This window comes from Grus americana, chromosome 3 (assembly GCF_028858705.1).
Source record: "Grus americana isolate bGruAme1 chromosome 3, bGruAme1.mat, whole genome shotgun sequence".
NCBI lineage: Eukaryota > Metazoa > Chordata > Aves > Gruiformes > Gruidae > Grus > Grus americana.
Window position 1 is genome coordinate 124,465,511 of NC_072854.1, and position 21,103 is coordinate 124,486,613.

Here is a 21,103-nt window from a genome sequence, read left to right on the forward strand (position 1 = left end):
TAAGAAAGGAAAAGGCTAGTGACTTTGCCATAAATACATAATTTTCTTTATTTATAAGATTTCCAGTAGTAATAGTCTCAGTTTTTTTTTCAGGAAAGAAATATCTAGGATAAAATTTCTTTTTTCCTAATTTTAGATTTAGGGGCACCTTGAAATTCAGACTAACTTTGGAAAGCCTCCCTCACCCTTTCTTACCTCCATCTTGTTGTTATGGCTGATAACAGGTGAGTCACAGTAAACACAAACACACATGGGCCTACCTGAGACATACCTGAATGTACCTGCTGTCTGCAGAAAAATCCATCTGTAGGACAAAGCTTGCAATATCTTTGCAGTAACCTATTCGGTTCAGGGTTGTACCTTGAGTGAGATCATAAAAATCTACAGTATGTTCTTGTGACCCCACTGCCAAAAACCTGTTATCTGGGCTGATCCTAGACAATAAAACAGGGAATGGGGATAATGTTTACTGTTTCTGTGCAAGATTTTCTTTTGCTTCTCATGTTAACACAAGAGAACAAATTTCTTTTACTGAAAAACAAGAAAAAACTTCTCTCAAAGCAAGACTGAATCAAAACCAAACCTTGATGCTTAAATAGACGAGGAGATTGAGGACATCGTATGTAGTTGACTGATGTTAATATTGCACTTGCATAAAGTACACAACACAGCGTGCAGAGTAATACTAATCCTCTGTGAAAAAGCAACAGGAATTTTTAAATGGACTATAATATTAAATTCCCACAATCACAACTCCACAGTGTACAAATTACTAGCTATATTCAAGTGGATATAACAGAATTAATCACAGAAAAAATAAATTGTGTGGTATATAAGATATATAAGCTTTAAGTATACGTAAATACAAGCTCTAGGTATATGTAAAGCCACTGGTCAGCCAGTAAAGGCATTTCATGATTTCATGCAGGTTTCAACAAATATGGAGTTACAAAAAAATCTGGAAACCAACTTGGAACTTGATGGACTTTTTCATGAGTAAGGGCTGCTGCGTATTTAGAGAACTTTAGCTGAAATTTCTGACATACCTGATATCCTGAATTGCAGACTTCCTGTCTCGCTTTTTGCCCCAAACCTTAAGGCTGTTTACAAGTAAAATAACGAATTCTCCATTCTTCATGCCGATCGCAACCATTTCACCGTCAGGACTGTACGCAGCACATCTTGCTGGATGACCTAGATTCACTTTGTTCAGCATTTTCTGTATTAACAAAAGCAATAGGCTCATACCTCCCCTGGAGAAAGCTACCAAGCACATGGAAGGCTTCCAAACACTAAGTATAAAAGTCACATATTAAAAACAAATTGTCTATAGTTTTCTCTAAATATAAATCTGAAATTTCACATTAAAAATCACATCCCACCAGGCATATGTTGCAAAACAGACTTCAAAATACAGATCTAATTCAGATGGGAGTTACATGTTTGCATCTATCTTGTTGCAGGGTGACTTCAAGTTTTACACCAGAAAGAATATTATTTAGCAGAAAAGGCTGAAAGACCAACCTATTTTGTTTGAAAGGTGATTTTGATAGCTTCCACAACTGCTGATCAGGGTAGGTTTTTCCCATTTGATTTGCTATATGAGAACATGCTAGAATGCTCTTGTGTCTTCACCGATCTGATTGTATTTAGAATATATTCATTTTTTATATTAAAAACTATCCCTGTTAGCTCAGGTAACTACCTTTTGAAAAGCTTTATGTAGGCTAGCATAAGCAGAAACCTTTTTGTTATTTTTTTTTAAAAATGTTTTATCTGTTCAGTTTTTTTTTAAATGGTGGTGGTTATGCAATTTGATGTGGGAAAAAAACCCTGAAGTACACAGACATAACCTGATGGGTTCTAAAGAAAGGCTGGAAAAAGGAGGGAGCTGAGCGTGCCAGTAAGGCAGGCTTATTGCCAGGGTCTGTGCATTAGTCAGTGACAGGACAATCCGTGTCACCCAGTCTGTCAGCACGGAACTAAAATGCTTCCTTAATCCACGCCAGCCTGCACTGCAATACGCAACAAAAGGCACTCCATCAGCACGAGTGCTTTTAAATAACTGCATTTCTCTGCAAGTTGGTTGCTTTTGGAAAGAGCAGCATGCTACCTCACCAAGGACTTACCTTCTCACTTCGCCACACAGCAGAAAAAAAAAGAACCGTACCAAAACGGAAGAAAACCGTTCCTCTCTTTACATGCCTGCTCAAAGGTGCGGCATAGCTGGCACATCGTACAGATGGAAAAAATCCATACTGGTATAAAATGATCATTTATAATCATATGCTTTTCAATGTAGCGATACTCACTTTGTCAGACAGGTCCCAGATTCTTGCTGTTCCATCATTACTTGCAGAGATACATATGTCTTTTGAGGGGTGAGTGGCTAAGCCCCAGATTTCCCCTTCCATGTGACAGTCAATCAACAAGTTTGAAGCAGCATTTTTTTCTCCTACTTCAAGGATTTCTCCATCTTTTGTTCCCACTAAAATTTTCCCCTGTTTGTAGCCAAAAAAAAGAACGAGAGATGGGCTGTCAGCGTAACAGACAGAATATCAATAGCAGGAAAGTACCGATGTATTGCAGAAGTATCTGTGATAACTCATCCCCATTTATACTGCTTGTTCATGCAGCATCTTAAGAACAGCAGAGTAAGACACTGACACTTTCACATCTCGAGAACAATACCATGTTCTGGTGTTACTGTCAAGTGACCACGGTGGATATTCATCCTGCCATTAAGGATTTTAGTTCAGATCAAAGTATTTACATCCCAGCTGGCAGAGGGTGATTCTCATACCTCTGAGGTGACTAAACGTAATTTTGAGGCAATAATAAAAAAATTAAACCAGGGATTTAGGCTCAGTTAGACTGTCGAAGAGCACCTCTACTCTAGGCATACTGTCATTGTCTATCTAAACTGCAAAAGCTTTCTCAGCAAATACTTGGAAAAAGCTTAAATAGATACAGTTTGGAATTGGTTAATGGCTACTTGATTAGAAACACAACACAACGTTTTTTGGTAGTCCTGTTATCAAAGAGCATGTCAAGTTCCTTGAACTTGATATACAAAGTTAAATGGGAACCATTTCATTAAGTGTTAGGTTGGACAGATTCCCATCACATGAAGTAACACTCTTGCATCATCACGCGCTCCTTTTGTAACATTTACAAGTACAATTTAGACACGTGCAAGAGTGATTTTAGCCCCTCAAATTACTCAGTTATTTCTATTGTTTTCCACTTGACCAAAACTTAAAGTCAATCAGTAATTCTCTGTGGAACTTGGTTTATTAGTGGCTTTAAAAATAAATAAATAATTTTTTAAAAAAGGTAGGATCCACTCTGCCTAACTGAAGCACCTAAACTGTGCCTGCATTTCACAAGCAAACCTTGTAAAGTAGGTACCGAAGTTCCTTTTGTCCTTTGAAAAGAAAGGCAGAAGGCAAGGTCCTACCTGGTGAAATATGTTCCTACACTTAGCACTGTCCTTCAAAGGCCTTTCCCTCTCCTTGCTGACTAGAGGAAAGGCAGGCACTAAGCATCAGAAACACGATCCTCATGCAGTTCAAAGCCCATCCCTGAGCTCAGGAAGACAAGGAAGGAATTGTCACTCGGTAGGCTGACAAAGCCCCCTCCCATAACTTTATAAAAGTCTTCTCCCACCCAACCTCCACCAGCGATCCGTGCGAAAGCAGAACATCTGCTGCATCAGCTCACTTACTTTTCCTCTACAGACGGAGCGCACACACTCAATGAGCTGGCCTGTCTCAAGCTGAAACGCTCGGCACCGCTTCATCTCTTGATCCCATAGCTTGACAGCTCCCCCTTCTTTAGTGCTGAAAATAAGTTTGTTGGGTTACCCAGGTGTCTCCTCCTCCACTGGCTACAACGAATCCCATATGTAAATCCCATCAGTAGTCTTCTCATTAAATAATAAAACATACATTGAATCACCTTCTACTGTATATAAAGACACCTCGCTATTGTGTAATGGAAAGTAAATAATAAAAATTTAAATGCTGTCACACTTCATGTTTTAAACAATATCATGCCTAATTTGTAAAAACCAAATTGTTCTTTTGTCACTTCATCTCAAATCTCTGTCACCAAGATAAGCTTGGCAAATATGTTACTTCTGGTAAATTGAAGAACTTACTAATCACAGTCTCCCCTTGGAGAGGTTGTCTGTAGTTTGACAGAGTTAACGAATTAAGAGAAACCCACTTATGTCAGGCTGGCAGGAGCTCAGGCAACAAGGAGCTTATACAGGTGTTTGTATCGATTGCTAATTTGAGGTTCCATATGTCCTTTGCACATAACATGCATTGCTCGAGCATCCTACTTGTTTGTCCTTTACTTACTATGACACCTGGGCAGGTTATGTAAAATTTAGATTGAAACTGCTACAGTACAGATACCATTTATCTCTGGGAAGCGTTGTGTATGTCTGGAATATTGGATAAATACAAAATAGTGTACGAGAGAGACAAAAGTTGTGCACTTTAGGAAGATTGTGTGTCTTACGGTCTCTCCTTCCCTCCAGTAACAATGAGTCCATCTCGAAGAGTTGTGTACATTGTAAACACCGGCCCCGTGTGAGCTTTTGCCACAAGTCGAATCAGAAAATGGTCCTTCCAGACGTAGACATCTCCGTTTATGGCACCAGTAAATGTAAGGTTATTCTGCAACAAACAGCAATGATCTCTGATATAGTAAATACCTTAGCAGTTCTGTTCAGCTTGAATTAAAATTCTTTTAGCTACTGAATTTCCTGGAAAAACTAATCTATGCAATGAATGTAGGAATTAAACCCGTTTGCATCAAGAGAATGAGTTTAATGAATGTAATGACTGCACTCTAATGGTGTTTCTTTGAGACGTTATAAATGACATGAGTCCCAGTGTAGGGCACATTCACCTCATGCATCCCATCTCAGGATCTTTCAGATGCATATACTTTGTCACATCTCCTGCTGGGGAGATGGACGGCAGGTTACCACTACTGCATTTTAAGTGATGTTTCTTTCTTCTTTGAGTATGTGTCAGTGAGAATCTCAGTATAGATGACTGGCAAGCAGTATCTTCGAGACATTGAAAATAAAGTGAATAACCTTAAATGCAGAACTAACTCAACCTGATATCTACTTTAGGCACCAGAGCAATGGCATAATTTCTCAGAAAAGCCATGAAACTCCTCCATGGAGCAAACCGGTCAGAGGCCAGGGACTCCCTGAGGAATGGGAAAAGGTAGTGAGCATTCTGCATTGCAAACGCTCTTCTGGAGCGTGCTCTGTTAAATGGAAAAACTTGCCTAAAGAACTAAAGATGGTCTGACCTGCAATAATAGATACAAGGAAAAATGGTGAGTGAACCCTTTTGATAGGGGTTCAAAGGAAAGTCTCACGTTCAACAATAAACAGCAATGGTGTCTCTTGAAGGAACTGAGGGAAAGAAGCCCCCACAATGACTTTCCACCATTTAGGACAAAAATTTACTGTGGCTGCATCCCAGCACAACCTGCTGACTTTGACATTAAATGGACCTCGATGAAAATGAATGAGGTCCATGGATGCACGAAGAAGCAGAGAGTGTGTGTACAGCCCTAGTCCATTGAGAGCAATTTACTCATGCTCCTGTGACATGAACTCATACTTCCAAGTGGGATTCAGTGACACATACTTGAGGAAGAAAAAAACCATCCTGCCTGAATGACATATGCTAACAGACTAGCGTTCATCTGGTGGGTTTGAAGGTGCCCCTTACAGGACGTTAGTGGTGTTATTTTAGAAAAGAAAAGCTCTGTTGGACTGTTTCTGCTTGGAAAGTACAAACAAGCAATGTGTTTGTTCTAATATTGCACTCTGCTTTTTTAATATCACTTTTGGGGTCTTCAGTGTCCATTACATTATTGCTATTTTATACTGCAATAATGCCATCGGAATAGAAAGAAATGTTTAGTATTAAGCAATTTTCGACAATAAAGTCACTTGTTTGGGCACAAAAATGAGGATTTGGGAGCCTAACTTTATACGCTCACGTTTCACACGTTAGTACTATTGTCCCGGGTGCCTAATTAGGAGCAAGGGATTTCTTTGAACGGGCGATGTGTATAATTTATGCTTAACCTTTGCAAAGGTAATTTCTGTGGGGTTTCTGGATGAAGCAGAAGCTATTTCAGCATCACGGTAAGACCGCTTTTTCACTGTTAATATGCATTGCTTTCCTTAACTGTGAGGTCTAAAGCACAGTGCTATGATTTCTTAATGATCATACTGGAGAGTATGTCACCCTTAGTTGGATTACTAGCATACGTCACACCAAGTACTGTCAGCGGAAAAAAGGGTTGCAGAGCCCGTACACAAAATAATGCTATTACGTTTTTCTAAGTTAACCACTGAAGTGCTAAATAACTAGCAAAGTAAAAAAAAATAAAAGCCATGGCAGCTGATGCTGTAGGTATGCACAGACAGTAACAAAAAATGTTCACTGACAACGAAACCCAACCCTGCTTAGAAAACTTCCACGAGGATCTAAAGGTGTACAAGTTTCAAATTAAAAGTGTAACTAATAAGCAAGAGCTCCGTGGTCTCACACTGTCCACGCTGTACTGGATTTTAACAAAGGACATTGACACTTGCAGTTTTAATAAAAATGTATTATAAAATTCTGTAGCAAGTAATTTGAACTCACTGCTCCGAAGGCAACAGAAAGCATGGTTTGCATTTTGGCATCTTCCATGGAACCAATGACTCCTTTCTTATAAAGCAAAGCACTGCCAGCTAATGTCCAGAACTTCATGTGTTTTACCCCAACAGACACAAACTGAGTGTCTGAATCTGGGCGGAACTCTACAACGAATATCCTCTCCAGGTGTCCTCCCCTGCTAGCAACTTTAGCCCCTGTTTTAATTAGGAAAGGATAAAAATAAAGTTAAATTTACCTGCAAAATTAAGCTCTGATACGATTTTATAAAATCAATTGACCTGGTACTGGATTAGAGAACTGTGTCCCAGATGCTGAAAGCTAAGCAAATCCCAACGTTATGTAGTGCATCAAACATCTTAATTCATGCAACCTGCAAAGTCCCTGGTTATTCCATCACATCTGACAGGTTTAGGAAATACAGATTTAGGTCTTCACAGCATAATTTGTCTCCTTGGTCAGTGGAATAGCACCCAGAACTTTTGTATCTCAGCAAGGAGTTACTATACGGTGAAACACCCAGGGAAACATCTAATGGGCTGAGACACTTCTCTCCCCTCCACCATTTCTGAAGATGATAATTCTTTTCTGGAAATGACTTCCCAAAGGCCTATCTATGGTGTGGAATTTAAAGTTCAAGTATTTTAGAAAGAAAAAGAACACACTTTAAAATACTTTCCTTAATTTAATGGAATTTTATATTAAACAACATTCTTCCTTAAGAAATTCAAACTCATTTTCTTATTCATCTTTTCTAGCACTTTCCTATCTCCTTTAACTCTTTTTGTGACCTAGGGAGCCCTGATACTCAGAATAAGAACACAACTCTATTCCAAAGACTTGAAAGGAAACACAAATAATTGCGCGCAGTTCTCTTACACTGAAGGAACACGATTTTTCCGGAGTTACCTTCTTGCCACCTCCACACCGTGATAGTATGTTCTGGATCAACTCCCACTGACACCAGGAGTTTGCCGGTTGCACTGAAGTTGACATAGTTGACCCCTTTGGTATGGAAGCAACGTAGCATTGAAATCGTTTGCTTACTCATAGCATCCCATATATGAATTGTGGGAGTTGTACCTACGTGCAAAAAGATGTGTTAAAACAGAATTAATTCAGCGTCGGGAAAGCTTCAATGCAAAAAAGGCATTTTTCAAGAACATTTAACCTAAACAGACACTGATAAGTTGTGGGGTTTTGGTTTGGTTTGTTTAAGATTCACACTACTCAACAGAAAATCGTAATAGCTTGCAAAACACAGGGGGAAATCATTGTATTTCATGAAGTAAGACAAATTCTAAAAGAACAACATAACATTTATGAAGAGCCTCATGCAAAAGAAATTGTCTGTAGGTGTTTCACTTGTATCCGCGATTCACACAGATACAACAAGGTAACATGAAACTTTTACATAACTCTGCTGACTAAAATTCACAAACGAATCAGCCTTACCTGGAAATTCTGTCATATCACCTGCATTTTGAGAGCAATGGAAAATGAGGAAGCACCAAGGGAAAACAATAGGTGAAATAAGTCACGTTTCTAATGCTGAAGTGCCGGCATCGGCACCAGAAGGAAAAAAAATTAAAAATTTGAAAATGGATATGGATTAAATCAACAAAACAAATAAGCAGGAATATTGTTGAACTTTTTTGGGTATATTGGTTTTTATACGCAAATATCGCAACAATATTTAGTACTGTTGAGGTTTAAAAATGGTATTTAAAAGAAATGCTAAAGACATGCAGCTTTTAAAAATTATTAAATTTAAAAGTGAATCTGTGGTTACACAGAATATCAACCAAAATCAGAAACACTGATTTCATGGGCTCTCATTGACAGACTAGAAAAAAGGGCCTTTAGCAGTCACCTCTTCCGTGTCACAGAAATCAGTATTTTGAACTGGAGCTCTGACAATACGTACAGATTTTTGTGTTTACTCAACATTCAAACCGAAAGGAGAGCACTCGGTACAGGTGGCAGAGATAGCGTGTCAAGGTGCTCATCTACCACCACGTTCTGCCCCCTGTTCTGTTACTTATTACAGAAGTCATGGACTTGAGTGTCCTTCCAGAATGACATGAATTCAAATGACACCATTCTTTTTCATGAGTTCCGGTGGTACGCTGCCTTAAGTGAAAGGCCACAGATCCTTCTCATGGACAAATGACCCTGCGTTTCCCATACAATGTTTACTCCTGCAAAGGGAACTAGCAAATCTAACAGGACTCTCCATGTAGATAAGAAATACATCAGTACGTATGGTTTCACAATGGGCCCCTTACACGTGTCATAACTTCTGTTGAGATTTCACTCTGGTTTTTTCCTTTTCCATAGAGCTTTTGTACGTCTGCATAGGAAACTGTCTTTATTGTTTTCTCACTGCTAAGCATTTTACTGCTAAACAGTGCCTTGGATACAGGAAGGAAATTCTATAAATCTTATGATTACAGATTAAGGAAATGATTTAGTGCGGTTTATCAAAGCTTACTTTCTGAAATATGATTATACTACAATTAACTCTAAAATCCAATGAGTCACAATCAGAGATGAAATTGAAATCATAAGAAAATCCTGAAGCTTGATTACCTCTTTAAAATCAAAGAAAAAATTTGAGAACAGTAACACTGGCATGTCCTGGTAAAATTCCTACATAGAAAAGCCCAAAATAAATCAGTGGCCCTGATAACTTTTAAGTAGAACTGTGTTATATGGAGGATCACCTACCGATTTGGCTGGTAGCCACAATATTTTTATACTTTGGGTGTTGATTCACAGTTAGGCAGAGAATGTCATCAGTATGCTCCAGGTAGAAACTCTGACTACCTAATAAAATTCAAACACGATTTTATTCACAACAGTATCAAAGAAAGAACCACCAGTGAAGCAAAGAATATTCAAGCACCTTAGGGCCAGACAAATTTTTGGTATTTTTTCTCTTCTTACCCAAAAGGCAGGGAACATTTCTACCCCTTCCACAGAGCAACTTGCTCACACTGTATTCCATCCAACTGTTCCCTCCCCTGGAGCATGACTCTGCTAAAACGACTCAAAATGAAACAATGGATGTTACTGCTCCTAACATTTTTGGGGTACTAGTCATTGCATAACCCAGGCTCTCTCCTCTAAGAAAGCCATTCCTGTATCTTCAGCGTGGATTTTAGCAAGGCACAACTGCAGAAACAGAAGGTTTTTATCACACTTCCTAGTGTGATACCTGCTGAAAGGAACAGGATGGCTCCACAGGATGTCTTGGAACAGGAGAAACTGTCAATCTGATATAATAGCCATCTAATTTTTTTTGCATTATTTATCAAGATGCAAAATGTAAGAAAGTCACAGGAATGTTACAAAGTTAATACTTTCAATCAGAAATATTTTACTTGTACAGCATTTTTTATCTCAAAGTATTATTTCAAGTTGAATTACCAGTAGAAAGATTTTGAACTATGCCTGCTGCAGCTGTGTGGAAAATAATATCAGCACCATCGTTTAGGTAATGAAGGTTGTTGCGACAATCAAATCCTCTGTATCCAAAAACATGGTCTAAAGCCAGCTCCTGGTCAAGTAAAACAAAAAGGAAAAATAAGAGTGAAATGAAAGAAGAAACAAGGACATTACATCACATACACACAATTCTAAAGTAATTACATAAGCTACAAATATCTTGTAGAAGCAATAGAATAATTAAACAATAATTAATCAATTATCCCTGTTGTTCTACTAATTTATTGGGGCATGACATTCTCACAGACTATTTACAACGCTTTAATTGGTAAGGAACTGCACTTATATTATTTCTTTAATAATTCAGCCAGGTATAAATGTTTTGTTTCTGTAAATTTCCATTCCAAATATGTACAACTTACAAAAAGATCCAATTTTATTAATCTTCCCATCACAGTTTAATAGCTGTATAGGGTATCAAGTATTTGCAAATATCTTTAAAAGTCTTCAAAAATCGTTCTCGTAAACTACCAAGTTTTAACAGACCAAATTCTGACCTTAAAGTCATTCTAAGAAGCAAAGGTAGGCTACAAGTAACTACAATTAAAACATTAATCAGAGGTGTAATTTCAGCTTACAATAACCAATTGCCAAGGAAGTTTCCTCCAGAAAAACAGTCACGGTTAATGGATTGTGGTTAAAGTTGCTTTTATAGCCCAGAAGACAGACTTAATGAATCTGTCCTAAAGACAGTCACAGCTTGCTTTGAACAATTTGAATGACATCGACAGGCCAAGCGATTATTGCAAATTGTTCACACAGACCCCAGAATATTCCGCGTTCAGCATATTACACGGAAATTCCAAAAAGTCGATGGGGGCACCCTACACTTTGGGGAAAAAAGTATGTTGCCAAGTAAATGAGCAAATTTCATCATTCAAAAATCACATGAGGTTTCATGGGTGAGAGTGCAGTTTCTGCCTGTATTCCCTCGGGGTTGCATAGGGAGCGCAGGTTGTGCTGTGGGTACGCATACACCTCCGCTCTACCTGCCCATCAAATTAAGAGACTACTTTTGGATTTAGAGAGATTTGATCTTGCAGGTCAGCTTTACCACCCTGAATCTGAGTTCTTGCTGACAGAGGTTGCTGCCATCATGTCTGGTGTTTGCCACCAGGGCTGAAAGCACTTTCTAGAAATTTCTTTCTCGTCTACCTATATGTGACTTTAGCTGCTCTCAAAATAGGGATGAATTTCACCCAGCAAGCATTACTTCTAAAGCAACTGAAAAAGTATTAAGCCTGACCTCAACCAGTTTCTTTTTTTTGTTGATATTGTTCTTTTGCAGTTTTTCAGGTTGAGGGGCAGCTCTGCTAACTGGTGGCCTGAAACAAACATTTAAAAAAGACGACAATCAACACCTTGGAAAGCAAATCAAAACCTTCAAAACATAGCATATGTTTTGTATGCAAACAGGAGATGGCCAGTTGCAACTATATGAACTCAAGGCCTGCTTCTTTCTAGAGTTGTACAATAAACTGACTAAAATCATACGCATTTTGATGGAAAGAGCAGAAATAACATTGATGTAGATTTTGTGGATGAGTGGCAGATCAGACCACCATACAGCAATTTTTTTTTTTAAACCATAATGATTTAAATCCATGGGAAAATCCTTGAATACTAAATGATAGTAAATTGTTGCTTTCAGAAACGATCAAAAAGATTTTCTATAGCTGTCAGCTGACCTTTCCCCAACCTTGCCTCTTCTGAGAAACTCTGTCACAAAACCTTGACAAGACTTTATTAAAATCTTCTCAAAAATCATGTTGGAGATAAAATTATTACATTTTAAAATGTACAAGTCATTCATCCATGTGAATTTAACACAGACTAAGGCCAGCAAAGCATTTTTATATAATTAGTCGCTAAAAGTAGCTAAAAAGACAAATGCAGAACGCAGACTGAAACAAAATTTGGCTCGTGCAAATGGACTTTAAACACAGATAACCTTCACTGCTACTATTTGACTTGATCCTACCAAGAAAAAAAAAAAAAGAGGAGGCACAAACCTAAGAGGAGGGAGCTCAGCCTCCAGAAGTTCATGACCTCACAAAATCAAATGCCTGCTGCACAGGCTCCACTTTAGATGACGCTTGTGTTAATTTAAGCGTAATGATTCTCCCTTTCTGTTAACAGAAATACACGAGGGCTAATTCTAACCCTGTCCACAGCAGAACAGAGCCATACAAATTGCACCGGCTTACTGGAGAATTTAGCCCATAGAAATCTGGCCCAGATTCTTTATCAGGTTTGATCATCTTTTACATAGAAAATGGATCTTGCTAGAAGGCTGGGGCAGAAGTGGTGATGGCAAAAGAATAAAAACAGGTAATATGGGTAAATGCTTGCTCTAAAACATCACTTGATGGCTGCTGTCAAGAACGCAAAAACCACCCCACTGCATGCCTTTAACCTCCAATGGCAGATTATGGAGACGGGGTTAAACAACAGTGGGGTTCTGCAAGTGAAAACAAAATGCCTGGCCTCAGGTTTTTAATAAACACTCAAATTTGGAAAGCATTCCCACAGTTTAAGATTTCAAAAAGGTGTGAACTTGATATACATTATATATACTGTGAAAATTAGATTGTTCTTGTCCTTATACTCTACCTACCATTAATTCTCATTTTCCAAAAATTAATCGCAGAAGAATGAAATCCCTTTTGCTTAGAGGGAGCTGCTTTTTCTGGAATTGTATTTTTTATGGAAGGTATTAAAGGCAACAATTGACAAAATGCATAGCTAGAACACTTACTGCTACTCAGCTAGAATACTTATTGCAGGAGTAAGTAGCATGAAAGTCTGAGCCCTAAAAAAGACAGAACAAAGCTGGAAGTAAACAAACTAACCCACTTCTCAAGCAAACAAGCAAACTCACTAAGTACTAGCAAAGTACATTAGCAGGTGATCTTGTGACATGAAAAGAGTGAAAGAGTTACCTTGATCCCCTTGTAAGCAGCAAACAAAGCCAAGTAAGAAACTTAGTACAGTTTAGGTGTACTTCTGACCACTTTACTCATGCACAAGCATTTTTAGAGTTGATCAGTCATTCCTTTGTGGCACAAAACATGCTATTCAAGCATGCCAGCAAGAACTAAAACAGAAATTAAAGAGTGCACCAGTCTACAAATTTAGAAACGCCATACCCCGGCATCCCTGGGTATACTCTGAACTAAAGATCCTACAGGACGGAGGAAAAAGAGGAAGCTGCATCCACGCTTCCGGCACACTTTATACTGAAGGAGAATGTGATTCCATGTGTTTGTTTATTTTCAGGTGCCTGACAGGGATGGAAGCTGGTAGAAACATTTTGGTCTCATAAGGACTGTTGAGAATTTCACACAATGGAAGCTTGTTTTCTATCCTAGTTCAGCCTGCAATTTAGCCTCATAATTGTTCAGTGGTAGGCCAACTTACGGGACAGCTTGTACTTTTTTGTGCACAGGGAAACAAGTACCTTTATTTTCTCTGAAAGTGGTCAATCAAGTCACGTTACATAACGGCAGTGGTAACTGGAGCGAATAGCAGCGCAGTCGACAGCAGAGAAGGGGTGGAGGAAATTATTACAAGACTTAATTCTCTTACTAAATAAAATCATTATGTGATGCTAGAACTGCAAAAGCTATTGCCGCCCAGATTTACTAGGGTCTTTAATCACCGCTTATGAAAACAATAAATAATTTTCTTGTATGCTTCCTGCTCTTTTTTCTGTTTTAGCATAATTTTAAAGTGGATCATTTTTACATTTCTTTACCTAGGAATATCAGTTAAAAGTTTATGACGAGCAAGCCAAAATTTTTTATGAAAGCAAGAGAACACTACCACTATGACATGATTGATAATCACTAGATTGTAAGCATGAGATTTAATTTGGAAACATACACAGAGACACATATACTTTTTTATATATATATCTATTCACAGTACACACAAATACAAATGTTGTGTGCATTCATATATACATGTACATGTATATATACACACGTATGCATTCATTGCCTTATTATCATCTTAATAAAACAAACGTAAAGCAGCATCAAAGTTGTTTCATTTTTAACAAGTCTGCGACTACACCTCATTTATTTTGATACATAAGATGGCAGCGTCAAGACAAGAAATTTTCACTGTAGCAAATCACATAGATTTACCCTTTTTGACCTATGCAATCTGCATTGCACATTCCGAGCGATCTGTGCTTTTTCTGTGCTGTGTGTTATTAGTACTTACTTGACAATTCCCTGCCTCCAAAGGAAAGCAAGTTAAAACACAATACAAGCATTAACGGTTTCTTTCCAGTAATTTAAAATAAATGTGCTTATATTACGTTATGGGATGAATGAGTTCCAGGAAAGATAAGACACAGTCAGACATGAGAGGGCTTTCAGTTCTTTAGATACTGTGAATACAGCAAATAAAATTTCTGTTACTAATGATTATCTTGACAATATGCTTACACAAGTACGCACAGTTATAGATCAGCGAGCTAACTCCAGATTTAAACTAACAAATCTCACCCACTGCCCTCACGGGTCTTAATGCAGAGACGTAAAAAGGTGCAAGTGACAATTCATTCGCTCTCACCTATCTGAAGTGGCCAAGGCTGAGGAGCAGAAAGAGGAGCCTAAATCACGGGCGGGGTGAACAGGCAGCGCCAAGACAGAGAGTAACAACATGGACACATGGAGAGCTGGCGGGAGGGGGGAAGAGGGAACGGGGTTTTGGAAGACGGGCACCTTGAGGGAGAAGAGAGATGTGATCTTAGAGAATGGGGACAAAGTGTGTGTGGGAGGAGTTAGATCCATTTAGATGGAAAATAAAGGAGAGAAAAAGCAGACCAAAAACTGTCATGATGAATTCCACAGGACGGGGATAACCAACCATGCTTTTACAGCACAGGGCATAATTGCTCTCTGATGAGAGATGCTATAAATTGGTGAGAACACAAATATTCTATTCTGAGGCCAACGGGAACAGAATTGGATCTTCACAAACAACGCTGCGTGAAAGCAACAAACAATGAGGTTTGGAGTGGGGACAGATGGACAAAAACGTCCTGACACTGAGGAGGTGCCAGGCTGGGCCCAGTAGAAATGGGTAGGGAAGCAGCTGAAGAGCCCAGATGGGAGACTAAGGTGGGCATTCGCGTGGCTGCTGACGGGAGAGGGAACATACTTGGTTGCCTCACAAAAATAAAAGTGAGCAGGACTGCTCCCCAGAACAGAAAGCCAGGTTCAAAGACAATCCACTACTGGTAGGTTTGTTTGGACAAGTGAATTAAAAATCCAAGATTTAAAAAAATGTACTGTTCCTTTCAGAACAAATGCAAAAGCAGCTTTTAAAAGTACGCTTCCACTAGCTGACAGGAGGGGGGCTCCCAAGTGCCCTAAAACTGATGCAAAACTCCTAGAGCTTTGAGAAGCGATTAAAAGATTTTGTCAATTCTAAACCCTTGGATTTTCCCATCCCAACATACATAAGAGTTTTACATACAACTTTTCCTGCTGTTACTTTTCCTTTACGTTTTGGAGATAACACAAGACAACAAAAAATAACAGTATTCAATATGAAAATATCCAGCGCTCTAATACAGTGGATCAAAGCAAAGCTGAAACAAAACTAGAGGGAAACATCAATTGTAATCTAAATTATTTTTTAAAAGCGTAGCACTGAAAAAGCCTTAGCATAGTTACAATATTTATGATTTCACATGTATGCTGATGCACTCTTTAAAAAAAAAAAGAAAAAAGAAAAGGTATTGCAGAATGTATGGTGGTGATAGCCAGTTTTGTATATTATAAGGGAAGCTAGTCATCGCATTCACATGTCATTCTAGTTCAGTCTCCAAATGTGAAACAAGCAGAAAAGCAGATTAATAAGAAGGGTAATCAGTTCTGAATGAAATCTGGAGGCCTTTATTTTTATTGTTCTAACAAGTTTATTGTTCTAAACATCTTGTAAAGCTGTTAAACTAAACAACTATTGTAAACAGGCTGGCGGTATTCCATAGAGACCTCCCATACAAAATACACTGGACAGACAAGGCTGGCTGGGAGATCCCTCCGCCCCCTTTGCCAAAATCCGCTTCAAGGAACACGCTGTAACATGCCTTAGGCAAAACCTAAAGTTCTGCCTGAGCTAAAAAAGTTTTGAACACCTCAGGTAATGAGATTCCAGGAGAACTTTCTCCATGTACTACCAAGGCATCAGAATCAACCCAACTGCAGCATATTCTGGAAGATCTCTCTTTCCTTTGGCTTCTCTCGGAGTTAGTGATTGTGTTTGAGAGGAAGAGTCTCTTCCATTTGTTTTGTTATTCTTTACATAAACTCCGACATGTTTTGAAGCTGTGCTCATTGTTTAAGTAAAAATATTCAACCAGTTGTATTCAGAGAACTTTTGGGCTGGAGGTAAAACATAATAGGGAGATAAAATAGCATCCTTTCCCTGCGTAACAAAAACATATCAGAAACAACGCTTTGTCGATCTTTCCTGAACTACAACCTATACAGCAACCCTCAAACAAAGCTGAATATTTCACAACCACCTCAGTGCAGAGAGCGCTGGAGTTCAGAGAGAGAAACTTTGGTAACACGTTGTGCATTGTGACGGTATTGGCATCCCTCGATTCCACGCCCACTAAGTGTCACCGAAATGAGAAGTACCTTTGGGCCAGCTTTGTGCTGACCTGTGGGAGAAGTGAGATTGACTCTGAGTTCAGTAGGTTGGCAGGGACTGTAAAAATACCAGTCACAATGTGTTCAAGCCTTGGGGACAACTGTGATGAAACCAGCATGCTGCCAAATACATTTAGGATGTATTAACTTGACATCATGCTGTTGAGAAAGTACAAGTGAATATTCCAAAGGATGCTACTCAAACAGGAGGTGTCTGCTGAAATAAGCTCAGAGGTAGAATCATAGAATGTGTTTTTCCAGATACATTTTGAGTAGTTCCCACCTACACATAAATATAACACAGATTCACATTCAAAGCTTTTACACTGCACCCACCGAAGTGTGCCATGTAAAAGTGCATGAACAAATTTTGTAACCATATGTCAAACAATTCTGTTTGTGGTACAAAGGCTTGCGGGGCCTGTTTTGGAAGCTTACGTAATTCAGCTCATGTTGTTTTAAAGAAATAAATAAGCAAAAGAATAATATTTGAAGAGAGGAATTCCAACTTCTTAACCTTCTTTAACTTCTCATCGTTATCAGAACATATGGTTACAAATGATGCATAACAACACAACAGAGAACAGGCTCTGAGAGAGAGAACTCACGGAGAGCGAGACAAGGCAGTATATGTTAAGAAAACAGAAAACTAGACAAACATGCTAATGCTGCTTTTTGTTTTCTACACATTCAACCTGCTTTAAAAGGTTTTCCATCACCAGGTATATTACAAGAGTTTTCAGTTTATGTAGAATCATGCAAATCAAACTACATGAAAGCTGCAAACATAGGATATATGTTAGCGGTTAGTAGAATGCAAAATGCAAATACATCTTTTTGCCTTTCGTATTAGTAACATAAATACAGTCTTCACGCAAGCTTGTTTTACTTCTTATTGTATAAATTCTTTGCCAGTTAAAATGGTCCCAGTTCAAAAGTTAGCCCTTTTCTGAAATGAAGCACAACTCCTACGTAACACACAGTATAGCTTACAATTGTCCTGGATTGTCTGGGACAGTCCCACCAGTGACCAAGTGGTCCCGCGGTGTGGGAGCACTGCTCTTGGAGCTCCCACCCCGCGAGACTGCTCCTGCAGCACCTCTCACTGGCACCCCGCTTCTGTATCATACAGGCAGAGCAAAGAAGAGGGTGCCGATCAGAGGCGCAAAAAAGGAAGAGAAAAATAAGGTTGGGTGGGGAGGATAGGAGGACAGACATGGAAAGGGAGAAGAAAAAGAAAAACAAGAAGGTTGGGGAGAGGAGAGAGAAACAACAATCAATCAATTATCTTAACCAAATGCACCGACTAATACAACCACAAGATATTTAAAAACCGTTCATCAGCCTCATCTCTCCTGTTACTTTTCCATCCTAAAGCTGTAACTGCTGACAGCAGAGACAGTAAATCTTGGGTCGCCCACAAAAGTACCAGACCATGGTTTATTTCAAATCCTACAAGTAAAATTTATCATGTAACTTGTACGTTCCTCCAAGATATTTGCAGAATCATCGTTATTTTCATTACATAAATGAATGAGACAGGAAAAGTACACTTGATAAAGGGCTTTAATTTTCTTTTCTAAGGAAAAGCCTTAATATTATCCCCAAGTTTGTCATATAGAAGGTTTTTTGCCCTTTGTAATCATGAAATTTCTCTGTCCAGTTTTCCTAGGGGCCTAATACTCTGGAGATCTGGAGAAAGCCAGTGTAATACAGATTTCCTTTTCATCTTGCTGGATTGTGCTAAGCACAGAGCACATGCTAGGCAGTAATAGAGGACGCACAGCAGCTGCCTAAAGTCACAGTTATCTTGTATCGAGTGTTATGTCAAATCCGTCCTCCTACTCTCTTTCCCATGATGGGGGAGAGAAGGGACAAGAATTGCTGGCTCCTCTCTTTTGACAAGAAGACAGTAGAGCAAGTCTTTGTATTAATTTGGGGGCAGTCATTTGTGAATTGCTAACTCATTTCCGGAAGAGCAGTGTTTGTTGCAAAGCAAAGTGCCTCACAACCCGGCACTGCCTGTATCAGCTCTCAACCATGTACTTGCGATCTTCCCAGGAGATACCTCACAGTTCCTGAGATCAAACTCCTCCTGAATAGTACAATGATTTGTTATTTCTAGAGATAATGTACTTTGAGTTTTTCAGATTCACCACGCTTAATATTGCAGAAGCAGAGAGTCCTGCAAGCTTATTCTAGCAAACACAAAGGTTAAACAGATGGAAATATAGCTGTAATAAAGAAGAAAATTAAACGGCCATCTTCTTGAACCGAAACTGCCTCCTAGGTGTCACATGGTATCTTGGAAGCATATTTGTATTATATAAGCAGGGAAATAACTTTTAAAGCAACAATTTACCTTCTGAATATTACTATTTAAAGAAAGAAGCATAGTGAGCTTAAAGTCCTTGCCCCCAAGCAGCAGCTCAGAGCAACAGCCCCAGCTATTCCTCTCTCTTGCTTGAGCTGGAAGCTTGTTTTTCTCTTTTTTTCTTTTCTTAATTTAAACTTACTTTGTTTAACTCCCAGGTTCTACCCTCTATACCTGTGAAAAAGTTACAATTTTTCCTATCTCAGACACACAATGAAAATACAGCAAGGGGGACATTTCTTCTTCTTAGATCTTCATTGGAATTTGCAGTGAAGTGGACCAGCAGTTTTTCAGGTCTTATGATTAACTCATAGCTACTAACTTAAATGGCTTTCCAACTTGTAACATAATTTTCAAAATTTACACGGTATGTAATCATTCTCAGAGTATTCACAGTATGCACATCCCATCAGATGCACAATCCTCGGGGTCTTCATACAGACATACGGCATAATAACAAAGAGGAAAGATTTGGGATTTGGAATATTTTATTCAGACAATCTTCTCAGAAGACTACCAGTTTTTCCCACGTACCTGCCTGAAAGAGAATGGAATACATCCTCTTGGTTCCCTTCTTCATAACTGAAGGGACTGGGAGAGGCTACTTCAGCTGTGCCTTTTGCAGAAAACGTAAAGCTTTGTGAACTGGCTTCGATATTACTTGTTGCCATCTCACTCAGCCCTGTGCACAGAGATCTCAAGACTCCACGTCCTGAAGGCCTGCTGATTTAGAACTTGGGTTTTTCTGAACACTGCCAGTTGAGTATTTGTAAGCTTTTAATTTTGTCTGGCTTGATCAACCGTCACTTTGGACCCTTGTAGGTGCAAAGTCAGCCCCTGTGCTTTCAGGAAGCTTTGAGAATATGGTCAGACAAATCCTTCATTAGCTGTCACACATTCTTTTGTATTTTCAGAAAGGATGAAATCTGGCACGGCTATGAAGCTTGCTTCATAATTCAGATGTCTTCTGAGAGAAGTCAGCTTCACCTTGAAGCACTCCTAATGGGGAGTGTCGAGATTCTGCATAAATTGTGTGCATATTGGTACAACTGTGGCCAAAAATTGAAGTCTTTGACAACTGCAGTAGCCAACACATTAATCTCATCTTTCTGCATCCAAACCCCAGTACCTTTCACAGCTTAAGGCCCTATCCCAGCACAACAGCCTCAGAAACGGCAGTTTTGCCCTACATTTCACCATCAGATTTCTGCTTCTAACTGTTTGACTATAGATTCTGGTAATTTATATTAATCCGATGAGGAATGGGAATTGAATATATCTTTGCCTAACAAGCTATATATGAAAAGTATGGGATCTGTTGACAAATTTATCAGAACACAAATTCCAAATACTCAAAGATGTGATTATATTAAAGTAGCTGCAATTGAAAGAGGACATATAAAAAAAATGTGAAGAATAGTTGTGACTCTTTAGCAGAAAAGATGGAAAGGACAGTTATAAGGGTTTATTTTTAAGCTATTTTAAAATGAAGTACAAAACTGTTGATTACATAGAGTAAGAAGAAAAAAGATCTGGAGAACGTTAAAACCTTCCTTTTGCTCTCTTCAGTCTAGAAGTTGTTATGGAATAGATTATTGCTTTAGATGGGCTGCAGTATGCTATTTTCATGTACAGTCATTATGAAGAGACTATTATGGAAATCAGAGGCAACCTCACTGCAGAGGAGGTGTCTACCCATTCAATTAGGCCCACCAGCTACAAACAGAGTGGGTAGTGTGGAAACACTTGGGCATACCAGAGGAGCTTCCAGCTTCAGCGTTGCTTTGTAGTGTTGGATAGCACAAGGCGCATTCTCCCTGCATTATGGATTATCA

General features: G+C 38.9%; 1 protein-coding gene and 1 long non-coding RNA gene across 14 annotated transcripts in view; one reads left to right on the forward strand and one right to left on the reverse strand.

Annotated features, from left to right (window-relative positions):
- Window positions 1–21,103, reverse strand: part of EML6 (EMAP like 6) — a 114,328-nt gene that overhangs the window by 5,335 nt on the left and 87,890 nt on the right. For 3 of the 13 annotated variants that reach the window (XM_054822643.1, XM_054822642.1, XM_054822649.1), the window contains 11 exons: window positions 11,464–11,542; window positions 10,140–10,269; window positions 9,438–9,536; window positions 8,163–8,183; window positions 7,617–7,790; window positions 6,696–6,904; window positions 4,531–4,688; window positions 3,728–3,842; window positions 2,313–2,501; window positions 1,047–1,219; window positions 272–434 (listed from right to left, as the gene is read on the reverse strand). In XM_054822643.1, the coding sequence (XP_054678618.1) occupies window positions 272–434; window positions 1,047–1,219; window positions 2,313–2,501; window positions 3,728–3,842; window positions 4,531–4,688; window positions 6,696–6,904; window positions 7,617–7,790; window positions 8,163–8,183; window positions 9,438–9,536; window positions 10,140–10,269; window positions 11,464–11,542 (1,510 nt within the window). Of the gene's footprint in view, window positions 1–191; window positions 435–1,046; window positions 1,220–2,312; window positions 2,502–3,727; window positions 3,843–4,530; window positions 4,689–6,695; window positions 6,905–7,616; window positions 7,791–8,162; window positions 8,184–9,437; window positions 9,537–10,139; window positions 10,270–11,463; window positions 11,543–13,167; window positions 13,315–21,103 lie in introns of those variants that run through there. The other 10 variants (XR_008576690.1, XM_054822647.1, XM_054822644.1 and 7 more) reach the window with 10 other exon arrangements.
- LOC129205325 (uncharacterized) lies at window positions 93–12,760 on the forward strand. The gene is made up of 5 exons (XR_008576694.1): window positions 93–224; window positions 1,464–1,574; window positions 4,550–4,677; window positions 6,141–6,190; window positions 11,506–12,760. It is a non-coding gene; the product is annotated as an uncharacterized LOC129205325 (long non-coding RNA).